Here is a 22,953-nt window from a genome sequence, read left to right on the forward strand (position 1 = left end):
AAGTACAGAAGCTTTCATGTGAATTTAGTTAAACGATACTTTGAATTGATTCAAGGCAATCTCCGTAACAAAACTGTTCTTTCACTCTTGTGTTATAATATACTGCTATAAGGTGGAATAAAGGTTAGAAAATACAAACATGACGGAAATTTGCAAAACTCAGGTATCACCCATAGAAATGTGTGACAGCCTGAGTCTTCTCTCCTTAGAAAGGTCTGTTTGTAGGGTTGATCTTTCGCTAGTGTCAGGGGGGTTCTCACATCTCAGAACTGATAAGAACTCATCTCACCTCTGTGCTCCAAGTGTTTGTGCAAACTACCTAGTTTACACTGAACACCTGCTTTCCTCTGGGAGTCTGAGACTTTGGTAGGTTCTAGGAGGAATTTGGCCACATGAGCAGCCCCCATTGTAAACCTTGGGCTCTGAATCTTTATTGAGCTTCCTTGTTTCCCTGATGGCTCAGAAGGTAAAGAATCTGCCTGTAGTGTGGGAGAGCTGGTTTTGATCCCTGGATCAGGATGATCCCCTGGAGAAGGGAATGGCAACCCACTCCAGTATTGTTGCCTGGAGAATTGCATAGACAGAGGAGCCTGGTGGGCTACGGTCCATGGGGTCACAAAGAGTCAGACTAAAATGACTAAAATGACTAAAAAGTCAGGCTGAGTGACTAAAAAATTTTTTGATATATAATAATTCATATTTTTATCATAACTTGTTGCTGGGGAAAATAAACCCAAGCTGTATGACTCCAGTGGGAGAGGACTCTTGGAAATTTGCACCTGGTTTCTTCCAGATTTCATCCCAGGTACCTTTTTCCTTTGCAATTTGCTTTTTCTCTTTTTAATGTTTTATAGTCATGAGTATGACAATACTCATGAGTTCTCCGAGTGACTCATCATTTCTGGGAGGTGGTACTGGGGACAATGGCTGAGAATGTGATAGACATCGGAGAAGGCAACGGCACCCCACTCCAGTACTCTTGCCTGGAAAATCCCATGGATGGAGGAGCCTGGTAGGCTACAGTCCATGGGGTCGCTAAGAGTCGGACACGACTGAGAGACTTCACTTTCATTTTTCCCTTTCATGCACTGGAGAAGGAAATGGCAACCCACTCCAGTGTTCTTGCCTGGAGAATCCCAGGGACGGGGGAGCCTGGTGGGCTGCCGTCTGTGGGGTCGCACAGAGTTGGACACGACTGAAGTGACTTAGCAGCAGCAGCAGCAGTGATAGACATATAGATTTATTCACCATAAAATAATATGACTATCATCGCCTTCATCACCTCCACCACTACTGCTGGCCATTTATTGATTAGTTACTAAATTCTGGGGACCATTCTATGCCCTTCAAATACATAATCTGATTTAATCCTAACCACAAACTCTACAAAGTAGTTATTGTATCACTAGTTTGAGGAAGAAAATATAGAGGTTTCTAAGTAACTTGACGAGGTTTTTACAGTTGGTCAATGTCAGAAATGAAATTGAACCTGCCTCTTTGATTCCAAAGTCTGTGGTTTTAACCAATATGTGATACTACCTTTTTGCAAAAATTGCAACTTTGGCATGGGTCAAATTCTTATGTACAAATGGGTCTCTTGAAAAAATTATCTTCCATCGAACAACTTGTCTAAATCTGCATAGTAGATCTTTACCACATGTTTGATACCTGATAAGTCTAGTCATGCTTCATTGTTCTTGCTTTTTTGTCCAAAAGAAAATATCTTTCTTTATCACTCATACATTTATTCTTCCAGATTAATCTTATTAATTTTTTAAAAAGCTGCCTTCAAAGAATTGGGATTTTGATCAGAGTTGTATTAAATTTATAGATTAATTTTGGGAGAAATGGGAACTTTATACCCAGGAGCATATTTCTTCATATTTTAATGCCTCATTTCATGTCCTCCAGAGAGCTTTTATAGTTTAAATTCAATTTGTATACTTATTAAAATATGTATTTCACAGAGTAAAATGTTTGAAAACTGCTGTATTAAGGAGTTAATTAGGAGTTTAAAAAGTGCTTGGCTGGGAGTCAGTATATTCAGATTTTAGTTCTAGAACACTCACTGTTGAACTTTATAACTTTATAAAATTGATGTAACTTTTTCAGGTCTCAATTTCTTCAACTCTGAGATTGTTGGAATGGATGTGTGTAATAACTTATAGAGTTTTATGATTTTCCAAAAGTAAATGATACATTAATGGGAGAATATTTAATTTTCCTCCATTTTTCCTGTATTAGTTTTTTGTTCTGATGATAAACACGATACACACTTATTATAACATTTTTAAATATAGAAGGAAAAGAAACAGAATTTTAGTATATGTGCTGCCGAAGCAAGCACAAGAAACAGAATTTTAAAATCATTTCAAATTGTACTCCCTAGTGGCAGCCATTGCTAGATTTTTTCTTTATTGTCTTTCACTAATTTGCATAGTTCAGACCATACTGTATATACAAACATTTGTCCTAAATTTTTTCTTTTGCCTGGATTATATAATAAAATGTCTGGTCCTATGTCTTCTAGAACATTTTGTATACATAATTCTTAAGAGTATATGGTATTTTATTACTTGACTCTGTGGTAATTTTGAATGTTTAAATTGTCTCTCATACTTGTGGAAAAAAACCCTTCATTTGCATTTGTAATTTGTTGAGGTTGCAGTGTTAATTCTTTGAAAATTAAAGGGATAATAGTTACACAGGAAATCTAGTACCACCAAGAAGTGGTAAAAACTGAATATATAAACAGATTTGAAAAGTAAAACATTTGCATCAATAATCTTGTTTTGCCAAGTCTACTGTATTCTTGAAATTTTCCATGATCTATGTTTCTGCTTATTTCTCATTTTATATCCTAAAAAGAAAAGCAGTCCAATTACATGCAGTAAATCCAGTTCTTGAGGATTTTTTTTTTAATCTCTCTGTATACTGGAGTGGATATTCACATATTACTCTCAGATAAGATGCAAGGGTGAAGTTCTTTGAGCCCTTGCAAACCTGAGGATGTGTTTCTCTTGCCTTCTCACATAAATGACAATCTGGTAGGCACAGAAATCTTCAGCTAAAACATGCCACCCTTAAAGCTCTGTAGCTTTGCTTCATGATTTTAGCATTCTGTATTATAAGACAAGTCTGAAATTAACATGAGGTTTATTCTTTTGTATCATGCTTTTTCCACTCAGATGGCTACTCTGTTTGCATTTGAAATTTTCTTTAAAAAAAAAAAGGCATTTGTCTAGACGTTGCTCTCTGCACATACTTTTTTTTAGTATGTGATAGTCAAATTTAAAGATGAAAAATTATATCCAGCTCAAGAAATCTTTCTGCTATAATTATTTGTTCTGATCTCTTCACCAGAAACATCAATTATCTATGTATTGCTCTGTATTTGTCATCCATCTTTTTACTTCCTTATCTTTGTAAAGTCTGGCCCTTCTATGCTTCCAATGAGAGAATCTCAAGTCGGTCTACCATATCATTGATTCTAATAATGTAGTGGTGAGTATGCTCTTCGCTGCTTTCTAAAATCTCTCAAAGCTCACTTTGAATTCTATGACTATACCTTTCAGAATTTATTTTAAATCTCTCCTTGACTATAATAGACAGAAAAATGGTCTCACACAGATGACCATGACCTAATTCCTGGAACCTGTGAATATGTCACCTTACACAGTAGAAGGGACTTTGCAGACATGCTGAAGAATTTTTCTTGAGATGGAGAGATCCAGTGTAATTATAAGAGTCCTTATAAAGTGGAGGAAGAAGGAGTAAAATGAGGAGAAAGTGATGTGACAGCAGAAGCAGAGACTGGAGTGATATAGCTGTGAGCCAAAACATGTATAAGAGACTTTAGAATCTGAAAGAGATGAGCATATTCTTTCTAGGAGATCCCAGAAGGGAACCAGCCCTGCCTGTTGATACCTTGATTTTTGTCCCTTAAGATTCATTTTGGATTTCTGATCTCCAGAACTGTATGAATACATGTGTGTTGTTTTAAGCCACTAACTTTATGGTAATTTGTTACAGCAGCAATAGGAAGTAAATACACTTGACCTTCTTTTAGCTTCAAAGAACCTCAAAGATCTCCCTTATCATTTTTCTTCATCCTAGACTTACTTGATAGATTCTGCACTTTCCTGTGTTTTATAGAGTGTACAAGCAGACGAGTGATATATCCTTTACTTCTCCTCAGTAGATATTTGTGAAAAAATACTTCCTTTTTCCTCTTGAGTGTTATGTCCTTCAACTTTTTTTTAAAGGTAGAATCCATTCTCCACCCATTTTTTAGGTCCATGAGTAAGTTTGGTGTAGCCCTGGTATTGTCCATCTTTAGTTAGTTTGGTTGTACAATGGGCTGCTGTTAGAATCCTCAACCCTACTTTTATTCCTACAGATGACTAGCATCTAGTTAACTTCTTGATAATTTGTAGGTTTTGCTTAGTTATAGATTTGATGACCTTTTTAGCTTTCTTTGAGGCATGGAATTTATCATGATATTTTAAGCAGTATTTACTTTTCCTTGACAGTGAGTTAAACACGTCTTCAATTACCAAGTATTAGATCTCCACTACCATTCCAGGCTTGCTTCTTTAGTTGCTCATTTTACACCTCCAACCACATTTCATTGCTGGCAATTTTTGCCTTGAGATAACTGTAAGAAAAATGCTATATTGGGGACCATAGGAAATGAACCAATCCTGATCCTTAGAAAGTAGCTTTTTGAATCATACTGGTGATGGTAGCGGGGTGGTTTCATTTCCTCTGGTCAGTCTTTGAGTCCATGTCTGCACGGCAGAGCCAAAATGGGAACCAATGAATGGAGATCTTGTCTCTTTCTGCAGTCTGATGCTGTCTATCCTGAATGGCATCCCTTGTAGTCTTTAGGATTTTAGTGAGCTCTGGTTAGTGAAAATTCTTTATTTCTTACAGACAGTAGTTTTCCTGGTTTCTACTGTTTCTGAAGGCTTGTATAAATAATTGTTAGTTATCAAGTATTTCAGTGGGAACATAAGAATAACAAATCAAGAGTTGTTAGTTTTCTGTCCTAGTAATACAAATTATTGAGCTTTTTTCTTTTTTTTTTAATTTTAGTTGGGGGCTAATTACTTTTTTCTTTTTAAATAAATTTATTTATTTTAGCTGGGGGCTAATTACTTTACAATATTGTAGTGGTTTTTGCCATACATTGACATGAATCAGCCATGGGTTTACATGTGTTCCCCATCCTGAACCCCCCTCCCACCTCCTTCACCATCCCATCCCTCTGGGTCATCCCATTGCCCCAGCCTTGAGCATTTGTCTCATGCATCGAACCTGGAATGGTGTTCTGTTTCACATATGATAATATACATGTTTCAATGCTATACTCTCAGAACGTCCCACTCTCACCTTCTCCCTCAGAGTCCATAAGACTGTTCTATGCATCTGTGTCTCTTATTCTGTCTCGCATATAGGGTTATCGTTAACCATCTTTCAAATTCCATATATATGCATTAGTATACTGTATTGGTCTTTTTCTTTCTGGCTTACTTCATTCTGTATAATGGGCTCCAGTTTCATCCATCTCAATAGAACTGATTCAAATGTATTCTTTTTAATGGCTGAGTAATATTCCATTGTGTATATGTACCACAGCTTCCCTATCCATTCGTCTGCTGATGGCCATCTAGGTTGCTTCCATGTCCTGGCTATTATAAACAGTGCTGCGATGAACATTGGGGTACACGTGTCTCTTTCAATTCTGGTTTCCTCGGTGTGTATGCCCAACTGAATAACCAACAAATCACAGAAGAAATCAAAAAAGAAATCAAAATATGCATAGAAACGAATGAAAATGAAAGCACAACAACCCAAAACCTATGGGACACTGTAAAAGCAGTGCTAAGGGGAAGGTTCATAGCAATATAAGCTTACCTCAAGAAACAAGAAAAAAATCAAATAAATAACCTAACTCTACACCTAAAGCAACTAGAGAAGGAAGAAATGAAGAACCCTAGTGTTAGTAGAAGGAAAGAAATCTTTAAAATTAGGGCAGAAATAAATGCAAAAGAAACAAAAAAGACCATAGCAAAAATCAACAAAACTAGAAGCTGGTTTTTCGAGAAGATAAACAAAATTGACAAACCATTAGCCAGATTCATCAAGAAACAAAGGGAGAAGAATCAAATCAACAAAATTAGAAATGAAAATGGAGAGATCACAACAGACTCCACAGAAATACAAAGGATCATAAGGGACTACTACCAACAGCTATATACCAATAAAATGAACAGCTTGGAAGAAATGGACAAATTCTTAGAAAAGTATAACTTTTCAAAACTGAACCAGGAAGAAATAGAAGATCTTAACAGACCCATCACAAGCACGGAAATCGAAACTGTAATCAGAAATCTTCCAGCAAACAAAAGCCCAGGACCAGATGGCTTCACAGCTGAATGCTACCAAAAATTTAGAGAAGAGCTAACACCTATCTTACTCAAACTCTTCCAGAAAATTGCAGAAGAATGTAAACTTCCAAACTCGTTCTATGAGGCCACCATCACCCTAATTCCAAAACCAGACAAAGATGCCACAAAAAAAGAAAACTACAGGCCAATCTCACTGATGAACATAGATGCAAAAATCCTTAATAAAATTCTAGCAAACAGAATCCAACAACATATTAAAAAGATCATACATCATGACCAAGTGGGCTTTATCCCAGGAATGCAAGGTTTCTTTAATATCCTCAAATCAATCAATGTAATACACCACATTAACAAATTGAAAGATAAAAACCATATGATTATCTCAATAGATGCAGAAAAAGCCTTTGACAAAATTCAACATCCATTTATGATAAAAACCCTCCAGAAATCAGGAATAGAAGGAACATACCTCAACATAAAAGCTATATATGACAAACGCACAGCAAACATTATCCTCAATGGTGAAAAATTGGAAGCATTTCCCCTAATGTCAAGAACAAGGCAAGGGTGCTCACTCTCACCACTACTATTCAACATAGTTTTGGAAGTTTTGGCCACAGCAATCAGAGCGGAAAAAGAAATAAAAGGAATCCAGATAGGAAAAGAAGAAGTAAAACTCTCACTGTTTGCAGATGACATGATCCTCTACATAGAAAACCCTAAAGATTCTACCAGAAAATTACTAGAGCTAATCAATGAATATAGCAAAGTTGCAGGATATAAAATTAATGCACAGAAATCCCTTGCATTCCTATACACTAACAATGAGAAAACAGAAAGAGAAATTAAGGAAACAATACCATTCACCATTGCAACGAAAAGAATAAAATACTTAGGAATATATCTACCTAAAGAAACAAAAGACTTATATATAGAAAACTATAAAACACTGATGCAAGAAATCAAAGAGGACACAAACAGATGGAGAAATTTATCGTGTTCATGGATTGGAAGAATTAATATAGTGAAAATGAGTATACTACCCAAAGCAATCTATAGATTCAATGCAATCCCTATCAAGCTACCAATGGTATTTTTCACAGAACTAGAACAAATAATTTCACAATTTGTATGGAAATATAAAAAACCTTGAATAGCCAAAGCAATCTTGAGAAAGAAGAATGGAACTGGAGGAATCCACCTGCCTGACTTCAGGCTCTACTACAAAGCCACAGTCATCAAGACAGTATGGTACTAGCTTTTTTCTTAAAAAAAAAAAAAAACTGAGACAGACACATTCTATTGATGACAGTGGGCTTTTTTTTTAAGACTTAACATTTTTTTAGAGTAGTTGTAGATTAATAGCAAAATCAAAAGGAAATACATAGATTTTCCCATATACTGCCTGCTCCACACATGCATAGCCCCCCACCCCCATTCTCATCATCTCCTACCAGAGTGGTACATTGGTTACAGTTGATGAACCTAGATTGACACACCATCATCACAGTTGAGAGACACTTTACCTTTCTTCCCCAAATCCATAATTTACATTAGGATTCACTCTTGGCACTATACATTCAATGGGCATTGACAAATGCATTATCACATGTATCCATCATTACTCTCTCAAACAGAGTATTTTCACTGCCCTAAAAATCCTGTGCCCCACCTGTTCATCTCTCCTCTCCTCATCCCCTAGAACCACTGATGTTTCTATCAACTTCATAGTTTTACCTTTTCCAGAATGGGACATAGTAGGATTTATATAGTATGAAGCCTTTCCAGATTGGCTTTTTTCAATGAGCAATATGCATTCAAGATTCCTCATGTCTTTTCATGGCTTGATAGCTCATTTCTTTTTAGCACTGAATAATATTCCATTATCTGAATGTACTACAGTTTATTTATCCATTCACCTACCGAAAGACATCTTGATTGCTTCCAAGTTTTGGCAATCATAAATAAAGTTGCTATAGACGTCTGTGTTAGGTTTTTGCATGGAACTTATTCCATTTGGGTAATTTCCATGCAATGTGATCATGGGGTCATGTAGTAAGAGTATGTCTAGTTTTGAAAGAAACTACCAAAATGTCTTTCAGAGTGTCTGTACCATTTGCATTCCTACTGGCAATAAATGTGAGTTCCTTTTGCTCCACATCTTTGCCAGCATTTAGTGTTTTCAGTGTTTTGGAGTTTGGTCATTCCAATAGGTACATAGTAGTATCTTGTTTTAATTTGCATTTCCCTAATGATATCCGCTGGATCATTGAAAAAGCAAGAGAGTTTGAGAAAAACATCTATTTCTGCTTTATTGACTATGCCAAAGCCTTCGACTGTGTGGATCACAATAAACTGTGGAAAATTCTGAAAGAGATGGGAACACCAGACTACCTGACCTGCCTCTTGAGAATCTGTATGCAGGTCAGGAAGCAACAGTCAGAACTGGACATGGAACAACAGAGTGGTTCCAAATAGGAAAAGGAGTACATCAAGGCTGTATATTGTCACCTTGCTTATTTAACTTATATGCAGAGTACATCATGAGAAATGCTGAGCTGGAGGAAGTACAAGCTGGAATCAAGATTGCCAGGAGAAATATCAATAACATCAGATATGTAGATGACACCACCCTCATGGCAGAAAGTGAAGAAGAACTAAAGAGCCTCTTGATGAAAGTGAGAGGAGAGTGAAAAAGTTGGCTTAAAGCTCAACATTCAGAAAACTAAGATCATGGCATCCGGTCCCATCACTTCATGGCAAATAGATGGGGAAACAGTGGAAACAGCGGCTGACTTTATTTTTTTGGGTTCCAAAATCACTGCAGATGGTGATTGCAGCCATGAAATTAAAAGACCCTACCCAAGATTTCTACCCCTTGGAAGAAAAGCTATGACCAACCTAGACAGCATATTAAAAAGCAGAGACATTACATTGCCAACAAAGGTCCATCTAGTCAAGGCTATGGTTTTTCCAGTAGTCATGTATGGATGTGAGAGTTGGACTATAAAGAAAGCTGAGAGCCGAAGAATTGATGCTTTTGAACTGTGGTGTTGGAAAAGACTCTTGAGAGTCCCTTGGACTGCAAGGAGATCCAACCAGTCCATCCTAAAAACCACTACAATATTGTAAAGTAATTAGCCCCCAACTAAAATAAATAAATAAACACCAAAAAAAAAAAAAAAAAGGAGATCAGTCTGGGGTGTTCATTGGAAGGACTGATGTTGAAGCGGAAACTCCAATACTTTGGCCACCTGATGTGAAGAACTGACTCATTTGAAAAGACCCTGATGCTGGGAAAGATTGAGGCAGGAGGAAAAGGGGACGACAGAGGATGAGATAGTTGGATGGCATCACCGACTCAATGGACATGAGTTTGGGTAAACTCCGGGAGTTGGTGATGAACAGGGAGGCCTGGTTTGCTGCAGTTCATGGGGTCACTAAGAGTTGGACACGACTGAGCAACTGAAGGCAATGGCACCCCACTCCAGTACTCTTGCCTGGAAAATCCCATGGATGGAGGAGCCTGGTAGGCTACAGCCCATGGGGTCGCTAAGAGTCGGACACGACTGAGCGACTTCACTTTCACTTTTCCCTTTCATGCACTGGAGAAGGAAATGGCAACCCACTCCAGTATTCTTGCCTGGAGAATCCCAGGAACGGCGGAGCCTGGTGGGCTGCCATCTATGGGGTCGCACAGAGTCGGACACGACTGAAGCGACTTAGCAGCAGCAGAGCAACTGAACTGAACTGAATGACATACGATGTGGAGCACCTTTTCATATGATTATTTGCCATCAGTATAGCTTCTTTGGTGAGATATCTGATAAGATCAGAAGATCTCTGGCCCATTTTTCAATTGGATTGTTTTCATATTGTTGAGTTTTAAGATTTCTTTGTATATTTTGGATTAACTGTACTTAATCAGATGTGTCTTTTTCAAATATTTTCTCTGAGTCTGTGGCTTGTCTTCTCATTTCCTTGACACTGTCTTTTGCAGAGCAGAAGTTTTTAATTTTAATGAAGTCCATCTTACGATTTTTTCTTTCATGCATTATGCCTTTGGTGTTGTATCTAAAAAAGCACTACCCTACCCAAGGTCATTTAGGCTTTCTCCTATGTTATCTTCTAGGAGTTTTATAGTTTTATGGTTTACACTTAGGTCTGTGATCTATTTTGAGTTAATTTTTTAAAGGGCATAAAGGTCTCTGTCCAGATTCTATTTTTTTTTTTTTTTTTGCATGTGGATGTCCAGCTGTTCCAGTACCACTTGTGGAAGGGACTAGTTTGCTCAACTGTATTGCCTTTGCTCATCTTTCAAAGATCAGTTGACTAAATGGGGGACTATTTCTGGGTACTCTAGTCTAGTCCACTTATCTATTTTTCTGTTTTTTTTTTCCCCACAAGTATGACATTGTCTTGATTACTGCAGTTTTATTGTTAGTCTTGAAGTTGGGAAGCATCGATCCTCCAACTTTGATATTCCCTTTTGAGCTGTGTTGGCTGTTCTGGGTCTTTTGCCTTTCCTTATAAATTTTAGAAATCAATTTGTCAGTTTTCACAAAATGACTTGATGGAGTTTTAGTTGGGATTACACTGATTCTACAGATCAGTTTGAGAAGAATTGACATCCTTACACAATTAAGTCTTCCTATCCATGAACATGGAATATTATCTCCATTTATTTAGCTCTTTGATTTAATTCATTACAGTTTTACAGTTTTCCTTGTAAATAGCTTATACATATTTTGTTAGATTTATATCTAAGTACTTCATTTGGGGAGGTGCTAAATATAAATAGATTTCTGCTTTTAATTTAAATTCCATTTGTTCATTGTGGTAGATAGGAAAGTGACTGACTTTTTGTATATTAACCTAGTTATTATCACTTATCAGTGGATCTTTAGACACACGTTTGCTTTACTGGGGGCTCACTTATACATGAAAAGCCCTAGTTGACTGTTCATCTTCCAAGGACACTCATGAACACTCATTCATTTCTTTGATCTCAGAACTCTGACATTAATGGCCTGCAAACCATTTGTTGGTTTGACAATGAGCTAAAGCAATAGTTTTCAAACTGGGCTTGATAGAGTTCTAAAACTTCATGCCATTGTGTCTTTGCAAAGACCACTTTGAGTAAAATTGAGTGAATGGGGCTCTGAACTTTCTATATTATTTTTGCTAGAGCAACTCAGTTTTTCTTTATATTTTAAAATTTGAAATTATTTTAGATTTAAAGAAGATTTAGCCAGTTTCTCTACTAACATGTTCCAGAACTATGGTACATGATGAAAACTAAAAAAAATTAAGTGACTCTTAACTATTAACTAGATATGATTAACAAAATTACAGGCTTTATTTCGATTTCCCTGCTCTTTCCACAGATGCACTGTTTTGAGCAGTTCAGTTTTTATCCATTTTGCCAACTGGATTTCATGTGAGATTTTATTTAGATAAAGGTCTGCTAGCTGCTTCTTGCCTCAGATTTTCCCCACCTCCACCTTATCCACCTTATAAGTTCTCAATTACTGCCATTTAGCAATGGAGGAAAAGTAGAACAGTAGCTTCTCATCATTTCATCTCATATAAGGAATGCACCTATTCCTTATTGAACTCTCCAGAATATTTATGAGGTCAAGGGGAATTTTAAAATATATTTTAAAATTTGTTTTACAGATGGAGAAATTGAGGCAAGAGGTTGAGTAACTTGTAGGTAAGAGTCAAACTGAGGACGTCTCCTGATTGCTGACTGACATTCTTATTTTCTCCACAAAGGCCTTCAGATGAGCAAAACATACCTGAGAGAGAAAAGCTGATCAGCCTCCGACTTCCTTGCCCTTGCACGGTCTCATCAGAACCAATGCTTTTAAAAATCTGTAAGAAGGAAAATGGGAGACAAGCAAAAGAAGCATTGAAATAGATGCACTCCAATACAAACATGCTTAATCAGTTATTTCTGTAACTACAGAATACAAACACAGAAGTATAGTGATTTCATTAGGCTACTATCGATTAGAATAAGCTTTTAGCAACCTAATGTCTTTTCCAGTAATAGACTGGGAAATGCTGTGAGGATGAAGGGGTACTTCTCAGAGGAATGCAAATCAGCAAACATAATTAGTGTAATATCAGAGGTCCTTTATAACTACCTATGTAAACAATGCCTTTTCATATTCAAATTTGCAAAAAGGTATTTATTAAAGCAGACCCTAAGGCAGTAAAATTGAGAGATCAATAGATGTTTACTGTTGTAATTACAAAGTGTTTCTATTAGCAAAGTATAGTTAAAACTGCCGTATCTCCATTTCTTCTGATCTGTACTACTATCTAGAGATTCCCAGGAAATTTTATTAGGGAGGAGCCTGAGCATGACATTAAGAAGCTACTCTGAGGTCTCTTTATTTAACTGCCTTCCTGGGAAGTTTCAGAACACAGTTGTTACATGGGCTATCTTCATCTAGCGAGAGTGAAAGTCACTCAGTTGTGTCCGACTCTTTGGCACCCCATCAACTATACAGTCCATGGAATTCTCCACGCCAGAATACCGGAGTGGGTAGCCTTTCCCTTCTCCAGGGGATCGTCCCAACCAAGGGATCGAACCCAGGTCTCCCTCATTGCAGGTAGATTGTTTACCAGCTGAGCCACAAGGGAAGCCCATCTTCATTTAGTAGGTATTTGCAAATCAGGTTGCTAAAATGTTTTATTTTCCATCATTGCTCAATACTGATTTGTTAATGGTTGGATGGTTGGATGGCATCACCAACTCGATGGACATGGGTGTGGGTAGACTCCGGGAGTTGGTGATAGACAGAGAGGCCTGGCGTGCTGCAATTCATGGGGTTGCAAAGAGTCGGACACAACTGAGTGACTGAACTGAACTGAACTGATCTGTTAATGGATTAATCAAAGCAGCTAGAGTTCTTGTTTCCATTCTCTTCTAGGCAAGTTTTACCCTGAAATGATTCTGAGTATATAGTCAAAGGCAGAGTTATCTTTGCATATGTTACATATTTGGAGAAAATAGTACAAAAAAAATCTGAATATAAAGCAAATCTCTACCAGGTCCACTTTTTAGAAGATAAGCTATACTGAAGAAGAGATAAACAGAAAACTCAGTGACCTCTCACTCAAAATCTCTTTGTTTCTAGGTTGTGTGGGCTTAATCTCTCTCTGCCTGTTAGTATTCTTGATGCTGAAAGAGCTGTGATTGGATGTGACTGTCAATTTGCTTTATTTGCGACTAAGAGTAATGACTGGGCATCACTAAGGCTCATAGTTTCGGCCCAAGGAGAGTCCAAAATGATTATTAGAACACCTCTTTGTTAAGCAGGTGCCCCTGGTGGACTTCTATGATTGGCTGCAGCTCATGTGCCAGTCTTCTCAATATGTCTGCTGTTAGGCCCATGTACAAGATGCATCTCAGGGATGCTGGGCTGCCCAGCAGATGGAACCAACGTGGGTGACATACGGAACGGGGTGAGTTGGAACACTGCTTGGTCTGAGGTATCAGCCCTCTACACACTGGACATCTTGCTCCTTCTCAGTTTGTGTTTGTCTTTCTCTTCACCTGGCTGACCCAGAGCAGCAGAGGTCAGCAAACAGAGCAGAGACTGTAACCTCAGGTTGGATCACTCTTCTCGCTCTCAAAGTAGTCAGTATGCATGGGTCTAATCAGGGTTCAAAATTCCTTCATGTTTCAACATGACTTTTCTTCATTTTCAAATCTATACCTGGACAAGGGCCATGGGCGATGTGGGCAGGCTGGCCACACCCACTTCTGGTGCTGTACTTGCCTAGATGGGACAATTACAACTGACTGCTCCTAATTCTAGTTTAAAGATGTCAACATCTAACTTGTTTCATCTCAGAATGTAAGTTCCTTGAGAGCACAACAGAAACTCTACTTTTAATAGAGCCTTGTAGATGCAAGTCTAGAGTGTATGCATTTCAATTTATATTTTTTACAAGGTGTAGGATTAAACTGCAAATGTCTTACTAGGCTAAATGAGATTAAACATGCAATGATAACAAAGAATAGTATTGTTCTTTCTTACTTAGAGCATACATATTTTGATTCTCATATTTAAAGATTTTTCTGTTGGGTATTCAGGGTATTTACAAAAAGGTTCTTCATGTATACTGCATTGAAACAGGTATGCAGACAAAAAGATAATGTATATTTTTCAAAAGCTACCAAGCTCAGAAGGGAGACACACATTTTAAACTCCACAAAATTCTCCCTAACTCTTGGCTTTTTGCTAACATTACTTATCAAGTCATCTCAGTGCCAGACTGATGATACAAGAGGGAGGCAGTAGTAGCTGTGATAAACATTTTCCAGGAAGTAAAGGTGTTTGGGAAAGTTGTACATTCCAACTTTTTGTTTAAGATGAGCTCCAGAGGCTTGTCTGAAGTTAAGAAATCTATTGTACTCACAAAGAGACAATCTACCATTTACTGACTGTGAAAATGGTGTGGAAACTCAGCCAAAACAGTCTCACCCTACAACAACCTGAGACAGAGGGAGCACATCAGGGAATTGCTTATCTTCTCTGGTTTGCACATATCCGTGGCTTTTCAGTCTCTCTGATCCCCATCTGTCATTCCACCCACCGGGCACATGGTTGTGATGTCGCCTCTCAGACACAGTGCACGGTATCAGTGTTTATTTTGTACAGAAATTATCTCTGTACCTCCCAGAAGAAAATGCATGCTCACCAGGGCTGCTATTACACACAGTGGCCAGGCACTTAAACTGCGACTCCAGCTTTACGGGAGGACTGATAATGGACTCAGTGTTCCTGGCGGGCTGCCCCTGGGGAGGAGTATGCAGTAGTTCCTTTCCTGACAGGAACACTTCTCACATGGCAGCTTGGAGCCATATCTGGAGTGAACAAGGCTGGGGAGAGCCCTACCAAAGAGGCAGATGAGGTCCCAGGAAGCAGCACAAACACCTTGATTCCTGCAGTCACAGTGCTCTGGCCTCCACCACCAGTCTAGCACTAGGGTCTATGATGAACACAACAGAAAAAGGTATGTGACGTTGGGTTACTTACGGGCAAAACTGTGGATGCCTGCACAGGCAGTGCATAGGTTCACTGTGACCACATGAGCCTCGTGGATTCAGTGTTCACCTCCTTGGGGAACAAGGACACAGAGAAATGGAACCAACAACTAGGGAGAGGACCTTGCCTCCTGACAAGGCTGTGACAGCCATGGAGCAAACAGGAGGCCCTGCCCAACATCCAGTGCAGGCTCTGGACATCATACCAATCACACCTACTATAACGGACAGCAAACTGAGAAAATAGCCTTTGCGCCAAAAATACTGGACTCACACAAACTACACAAGGATGTTCCCACATAACAAGAGCCCTTCAAGACCACAATAGATAACTTTCTCCTAAATTCATAGAGACAGAGAAATTAAAAAACTCCCAATTAAAAGAATAAGAAAAATCCCCTGGAAGAACAAAAAAATGAAATATCTCTTCAGGCTATCAGACCCCAAGTTCAAAAAGGAAGTAATAAAAATGCTGAAAGTGAAAGAAAGTGAAGTCGCTCAGTTGTGTCCAACTCTTTGAGACCCCATGGACTGTAGCCTACCAGGCTCCTCCGTCCATGGGATTTTCTAGGCAAGAGTACTGGAGTGGGTTGCCATTTCCTTCTCCAGGGGGATCTTCCCGACCCAGGGATTGAAACTGGGTCTCCCGCATTGTAGGCAGATGCCTTTAGTGTCTGAGCCACCAGGGAAGTCCCTAAAATGCTGAAGGAATTAACAAACATTATTTTTGGCAGATCACTGTAACAATGAACCAGAAACTGTAAAGAGGAACCAATCAATATTATATAACTCAACTGCCAAGATAAAAACTGATCTAAAAGCAATGAGTAGTTCACTAAATAATGCAGAATAATGAACAGGAAGACAGAATAATGGACATCACCCAATCAGAAGAGCAGACAGAAAGACAAACCAAAAAATGAAAGTGACAAGCAAGATCTATGGGATAATATGAAGTGTGTCAACCTACACATAATAGGGGTTCCAGAAGGAGAAGAAAGAGAGAAGGGAATAGAAAACGTATTTGAAGAAATTATGGCTGAAAACTTCCTAAACCTAAAGAAGGAAAAAGATACTCAGGTATAGGAACCTAAAAAGCCCATACAAAGTCATATCATGATTAAAAAGACAAAAGTTAAAAATGAAGAGAGGAGTCTAGGGGCACCAAGAAGGAAAACAAAGAATATCATACTGAGTGAAGTAAGTCAGGCAGAGAATGACAAATATTATATAACATCACTTATATGTGAAAAATAAAAACTACAAAGTAATATATATTCAAAACAGAAACAGACTCACAGACACAGAAAACTTATGGTTAAAAAGGGTAAAGAGAGGGAGGAAAGGAATGAATTAGGAGTAAAGATTAACAGATAGAAATTATTATACATAAAATACATAAGCAACAAGGATTTATTATTTAGGTCTGAGAACTACATTCAATATCTTATAATAACCTACAATGGAAAATAATCTGAAAAAATAACTGAGTCACTTTGCTTATACCTGAAACTTACACAATATTGTAAACTAAATATACCTCAATAAAAGAAATTAGTTTATATCTACATAGATGAACATTTTTCATTACTAGAGTGAGAGAATTTATCAATTTTTTCCTTGTTACATAAGTGTATGAGAGAACTGTTTATACAGTAGGTGCAATTATAGTAACATATTTTATTTACTTTAATGCTTTACAAGCTACATATAAGACAAAAACATAGTAATCAATCAATACAAATTAATTAAAATTGCCTATCCATGCACAACCTCTTTAAATCTTCTCTCAGCATTAATGAAAGCCAAGAATTGGAACTACTTAAGTTGCACAAGCCTTTGTGACCAATCACTGCAGCCATTCACTTTCTCAACACCAGCACTACTGTAGTATTCTGAAGTGCCCACTTGGTTGCTCCCTAGATGCTTTTCCATTCTCAAGCCAATATACATAGTATGATCTAGAACGGATGAGACAAGACACATGCCTTTTCTTAACGACATATGAAAGAGGAAGAGTGGAAGGAGAAATTGGCAGAAAGAACCTACAGACCACTGGCAATTCTCAGGCAGATCAATTTCAGGAAAGCAAACATATGGAAACTGAGAACCTGAAATCACTGTTCTTGTTACCCCTGGGAATATCATCATGTACCCCCAGGGAAATCTTTACCCCCTGTTGAAAGCAGTTGAGATAGATGAAAGGGTGATACCTGACTTGAGATAAAGCATTGCTAACTGCAGGTGGTTGAGAAGTACTTGAGAGACATGCCTAGATGAGGTGGCAATGATATTCAGAGTATATCTGTGAACTATTTAGCATTCCAAAGATTCCTAGAAATATTTAGTGATAAAAGCTGGATTTCTTGCAAGCAACATGATAGAATCCCAGAGTGCTTGAACATGTAAATGAAATAGCATCTGAGTTTTAAATAAGAGGAAAAAGCTGTTCCTGCTGTTCTCTCATGAACCAATCATGCAAAAGCAACAAGAAGGAAAACAAAAGGCAAACTCCATTCTTAATAAAACCACAAGATATCAATAACTCTGAACACAATATATGAAGTATGGCTGCTATATGCACTGCAGGTAAAACTGGGGTATGGGAAGACTTCAAGTCAAGATGCATGTGACCACAAATAAGGAGAAAAAAGGCAGCATAAGCACGTTGGAATACATTGAAGAAATATCCAAAAGAAGAAAAACAAACTGAAAAGTATACCATATTCTTAAATAGAAAAACTCAAAAATGGTAACAATTTCAGTACGTTCTTAGTTAATCTATATCATTATGTGATCGCAGTGAAACTACCAATAGCATTTAAAATTGGACAAGCTAACTCAAATTTTCCTATGTGAGAAAGAAAAACCAAGAACAAACAAGATTCTATAATAAAAAGGGAAAATAATGAGGAAAATGCTGTAAAAGATACTTAACCATATTATGAAGCTAGTGTAATTAAAACAGTGTGATCCTGGTATATGAATAGTCATAGCAACAAAATAGAAGGTACAGAAATAGACCCAAAAAGTAGGAAATATAATAAAGGTGAATTTTCAAATCAGTGGATAAAATGGGACATCTGGATACTAAGTCTGGAAGATGGAGATGCATTTGGAGAAATGCCTCATCTTATATAATAGAAAAAAATTCCAAACTGATCAAATATTTAAATGTTAAAATCAAAATCCTAAAAGCATTGGGGGAAAAGATGGAAGAATATTTTTATAATCTCAAACTTGAAGAGCTTTTCCTGCTGGTGAAGAAAAGCCCTGAAGTCACAAAAGAAAACACTGATAAGCTCAACTCTGTAAAAATAAAAACGCATACTTGGAAAAGCCACCATATATCAAAAGATAAATGACAAACCTGGATAAGTATTTTCAACTCACATATTCAAAAGTCTAATTTCTTTCTTGTCTAAGAAACAAAAACAACAACCAAAAGAAAACAAATATGAAGAAAGCATATCAAAAGATAGTTTATATTAATAGAAAGGAGAATCAACTCTAAAAATTAAGAAATATTTGACCTTGACTACAATAAGAAAAAATGCTAATCAAAACTACAAGCTGAGTTTTCACCTGTCACATTGGTAATAAGCAAAAAGCTTGAGAACTCACAGGGGTGATCTGCCACGTTTTGAGCTGTCTTTTGACTCAATTCCCACTCTTCTAAGCCCTGAATGCTGGAGTGGAGAATGCTCACAGCATCTCTGGTTTGCCACCTGGTGCCTGCACAGGTTCTGTCAACAGGAGGTACCAGAGGGGAAGAGGAAGATGGAAAGAAGGAAAAGAGACTAGCTCTGCCCTCTCTGCTTCCTGTTCCGGTCCACATTACCCCAGCAACTGTTTTCACCTGGGGCTTCAGTGCTTCACCATTGCAGCAGCTAAATCCAGTTTGTGGGCTTTTCCCAATACTCTTCCAACACTGAAAAGTCAGTCTGACCTTTCCCCTCTCAGTGAAGCAGCATCAATAACCTCAGAAGTCCGGTCTGGGTCCGTGGGGTCCCTCCTCCAAGCTTGCAGCACTGTTGAATAAAATCCTCCTCCAGAGGTCAAATTTCAGTACTGTAAGGTCCTTCCTTTAAGCTTCTAAGTTTTATTTCAATCTCTTCACTTACTCCTCCAGCCTTAGAGATGGCAGCTTCTTTTTGCAATTACTACCTTACTGATACCTTGAAAGTGAAAGTGTTAGTCACCCAGTCATGCCCAACGCTTTGCAACCCCATGGACGGTACGTAGCCCACCAGGTTCCTCTGTTCATGGAGTTCTCCAGGCAAGGATACTGGAGTGGGTTGCCATTTTCTTGTTTTAATTCTCTTAACAGATTTTTTTAATCTATTTTAACAATTATTCATATGAAACTCTAAGTAACTGGTATGGTATCCAATTTGCTCTTAACTGATACAGTGGCCAAAAGTGTGGAGACACAGGCAGTCTCACACATTATTGAGGGGAGTGTTAATTGATACACACACATCCCCAAGAGAGCTGGTAAATGAACATTAATTTTATGTCTAGGAATTTATCACAAAATCACTCAGTTGTGTGTTAAATACTGTGTACAAAAGGAAATTTATTGTAGCTTTCTTTATATAGAGCAAAAGATTGGAGGGGAAATTAAAAGTTAATGGATAAAGGAATGCTTAATAAATTACAATGTATTCATTAGTGAAACACTTTGCTTCAATTAAAAATATATATATATATTTTATTTTATTTTTAAAAAAGCCAAATCTGTTGGTGGCCAGCAGAAGATTGTGTAGGGTATCAAGAAGGCTCTTGGAGTTGAATTAAGACCTTTGGGACTAATTCACAGGTATCTCGCCTACTCCCATTCTTATGTCCTCTTTACATCTGCTTTTTGAAGTTTTAAGTATGAATGCACACACTATCGTAAAGCCCAAAAGTGAAATCCAGTAAAAAAAACAGAGTGACGATCAAGTCTTTATATCCTTGCAGGGGAACTTTCATTTCAGAAGCATGAAGACACATGGTTCAGTTGACCGGCCTCCCTTCTCATTAGATCCCTACAACACCATTCAAATCCTAGCTTTCCTTTCACAATACCACTACATGAAGATGAGGCTGTTTGCTAAAAACACACATGCGTCTCAATTACCCCGTCATATGTACTCTTTAACCTGTATGCTCCATCTTCCAGTCTCCAAGAACACAAAGGCTTCTCAGACAGGTGTGATCTTATTCCCAGGGGTAGATAAGTGTGCCAGGGGGAAAGGGAGCACCTGTCCTGGAGCACCACTTTTACTCAGAATTTTGGGTAAATCTATTTTAAAAGCAAATATGAGGAAAGTTAAAGTTGAATATAAAATATAGATGCATTTTGAAGGTAAACAGGAGTTTTCAAAGAACTCTCTTGCGTGTGAAAGACCACTCTGGGTTGCTTCTCCAAGTGCCCCCGATCTGCATTAACTTCCTTTGGTAAAAGTGGGAGAAACTCTCTGTAGCACACATGGCATTTCCAAAGGGGTGTGAAAACCGTTATGCTTGATTCTGACATGTTAACTCTATTTACATAGCCACGATTATTTCCAACTAATTATATAATGACTTCTTTGAGGCCAAATTGTTGATTAGCTTTGTGTTTAGTTACAGAACAATTAAATCATCAGTAACGCCAGGGGATGAAATTCATGACTTTCATTGAGCCTTTATATATTCACCTGACCAAGATAACTCTAATTTTCCTATAAATAAAAAGTGCAGGACTCCATGGTTGATAATGTGAATCTAAAAATCAGGTGCAAAATAGCATCACATTATAACTAATAAAATCTTCAAACCACAGCATGTCAGTAACCAAGAGTATGGAATCAGGGATTCCATTTTAGGTCAGAAATCAGTGGTTCCTGTGTTCACTATCTTTTGCATCCAAGATAAAGTCTATTAAATAAGCTGATATGACTCCAAGCCACCTTACAAAATAAAAATCAATCCAATCAAAAGCCTAAGTTCCATTTCTACCTCCAAATCTCTGAAATGTTCCAATGAGCAACCAATAAACTAACACACCTCACAAATGTTTACAGAGCACTTTTGAGAACATCTCCCTCATGGAATCCTCACAATATGACAACTAGGTGGTTAGACCTAGTTCATCTGAAGTTCTCCCACAGAAAGTTCTGTAAATTCAAAGAACAAAGCCATCTTTAGGGGCTAAAAGAATGAAACACAAAATTCCAACTGTCAACTGCACCCTCAGGCAATTTCCCCAACCTGCAGGACACCTGTGATGAAAAGACTTAGAAAGAAGGCCCTTCCAAGGGGCAAGAAGACAAGGGACAGGGATGAGAGCTGATGGTGTGCCAAGCACAAAGCCAGTTCTTGTGGACACACTCTTTTAACAGATTGCAAATCAGACATTCTTCATGATCCTCACTGCAGTTTACAAACTTGAAAGCTCAGATCAATGACTTCCTAAAATTCACGTGGGAGGAATCCTGGGGTCATTTTTTCAGACCCAGCCTGGCTATGGCTCTCTTTTGCTCATATTCTGTTCACATTTGGTTCATACTCTTACTGCGCATCTCTGCCTTCTGATCCTGCAGTCACCAAGTCAGCTCCCAGTGTCCTCACCCCTTCTGCTTTCCTTATTGCCTTGAAGGCAAGATCCAGGCTTCCCAATTTCAGGGCTCTTCTGCCAGTCACAATGGGGAAAAAGAGAGGGGTTGGAAAAATGAGGCATTTCTCCTAGTTTTCATTGTGTGAATTGGACACAGTGTGTTAACCAGAGATGATTTTCTTTATACTGAGTACTTTTGGGGACAGATACTAACACCAGGAGCAAATCTGGTTGGGTTGAAGGACTGCTATGTTTGAGAGGTGAGGCATTTGGCTCCCTAAAAAGGGGATGAGAATGGGTAAGAAATACTGGGAAGGAGAATGCTAGCTAGGAGTAATCAGATACCAGATTTTCCCTGATGACTTTTAGATTCTTTAGTTATTCTTTTGAACACAGTTTCTTGTATCTACAGACTACTTTGAAAGTGGGCACATGACAAGCGCTATCAAATTCTAAGAAATGACTGAGTCATTCCGTTTGCTCTAGGGCAGAAGTTTGCTACCATGAGGTGCTTCAGAGTCACTGCTGCTGCTGCTGCTGCTAAGTCGCTTCAGTCGTGTCCAACTCTGTGCGACCCATAGACGGCAGCCCACCAGGCTTCCCCGTCCCTGGGATTCTCCAGGCAAGAATACTGGAGTGGGTTGCCATTTCCTTCTCCAATGCATGAAAGTGAAAAATGAAAGTGAAGTCACTCAGTCATGTCCAACTCAGCGACCCCACGGACTGCAGCCTACCAGGCTCCTCTGATCATGGGATTTTCCAGGCAAGAGTACTGGAGTGGGTTGCCATTGCCTTCTCAGAGTCACTACAGGGCTTGATACAAGACAGACTGCTGGGTCCCACTATGGAAGGTCTAATTCTGTAGGCTTAGGGAAGGCCTGAGAGCC

The 22,953-nt window shown here is 38.2% G+C and overlaps 1 protein-coding gene across 3 annotated transcripts in view; it reads right to left on the reverse strand.

Moving 5' to 3' along the window:
• HECW1 (HECT, C2 and WW domain containing E3 ubiquitin protein ligase 1) overlaps nucleotides 1–22,953 on the reverse strand; it is a 471,951-nt gene that overhangs the window by 152,012 nt on the left and 296,986 nt on the right. For all 3 annotated transcript variants that reach the window (XM_081535334.1, XM_081535335.1, XM_081535336.1), the window contains one exon: nucleotides 12,215–12,290. In XM_081535334.1, coding sequence (XP_081391460.1) covers nucleotides 12,215–12,290 — 76 coding nt within the window. The remainder of the gene's footprint in view (nucleotides 1–12,214; nucleotides 12,291–22,953) is intronic.

The sequence above is a fragment of the Giraffa tippelskirchi genome, chromosome 10 (genome assembly GCF_054371585.1).
Source record: "Giraffa tippelskirchi isolate mGirTip1 chromosome 10, T2T-mGirTip1v1.2.pri, whole genome shotgun sequence".
Classification (NCBI taxonomy): domain Eukaryota; kingdom Metazoa; phylum Chordata; class Mammalia; order Artiodactyla; family Giraffidae; genus Giraffa; species Giraffa tippelskirchi.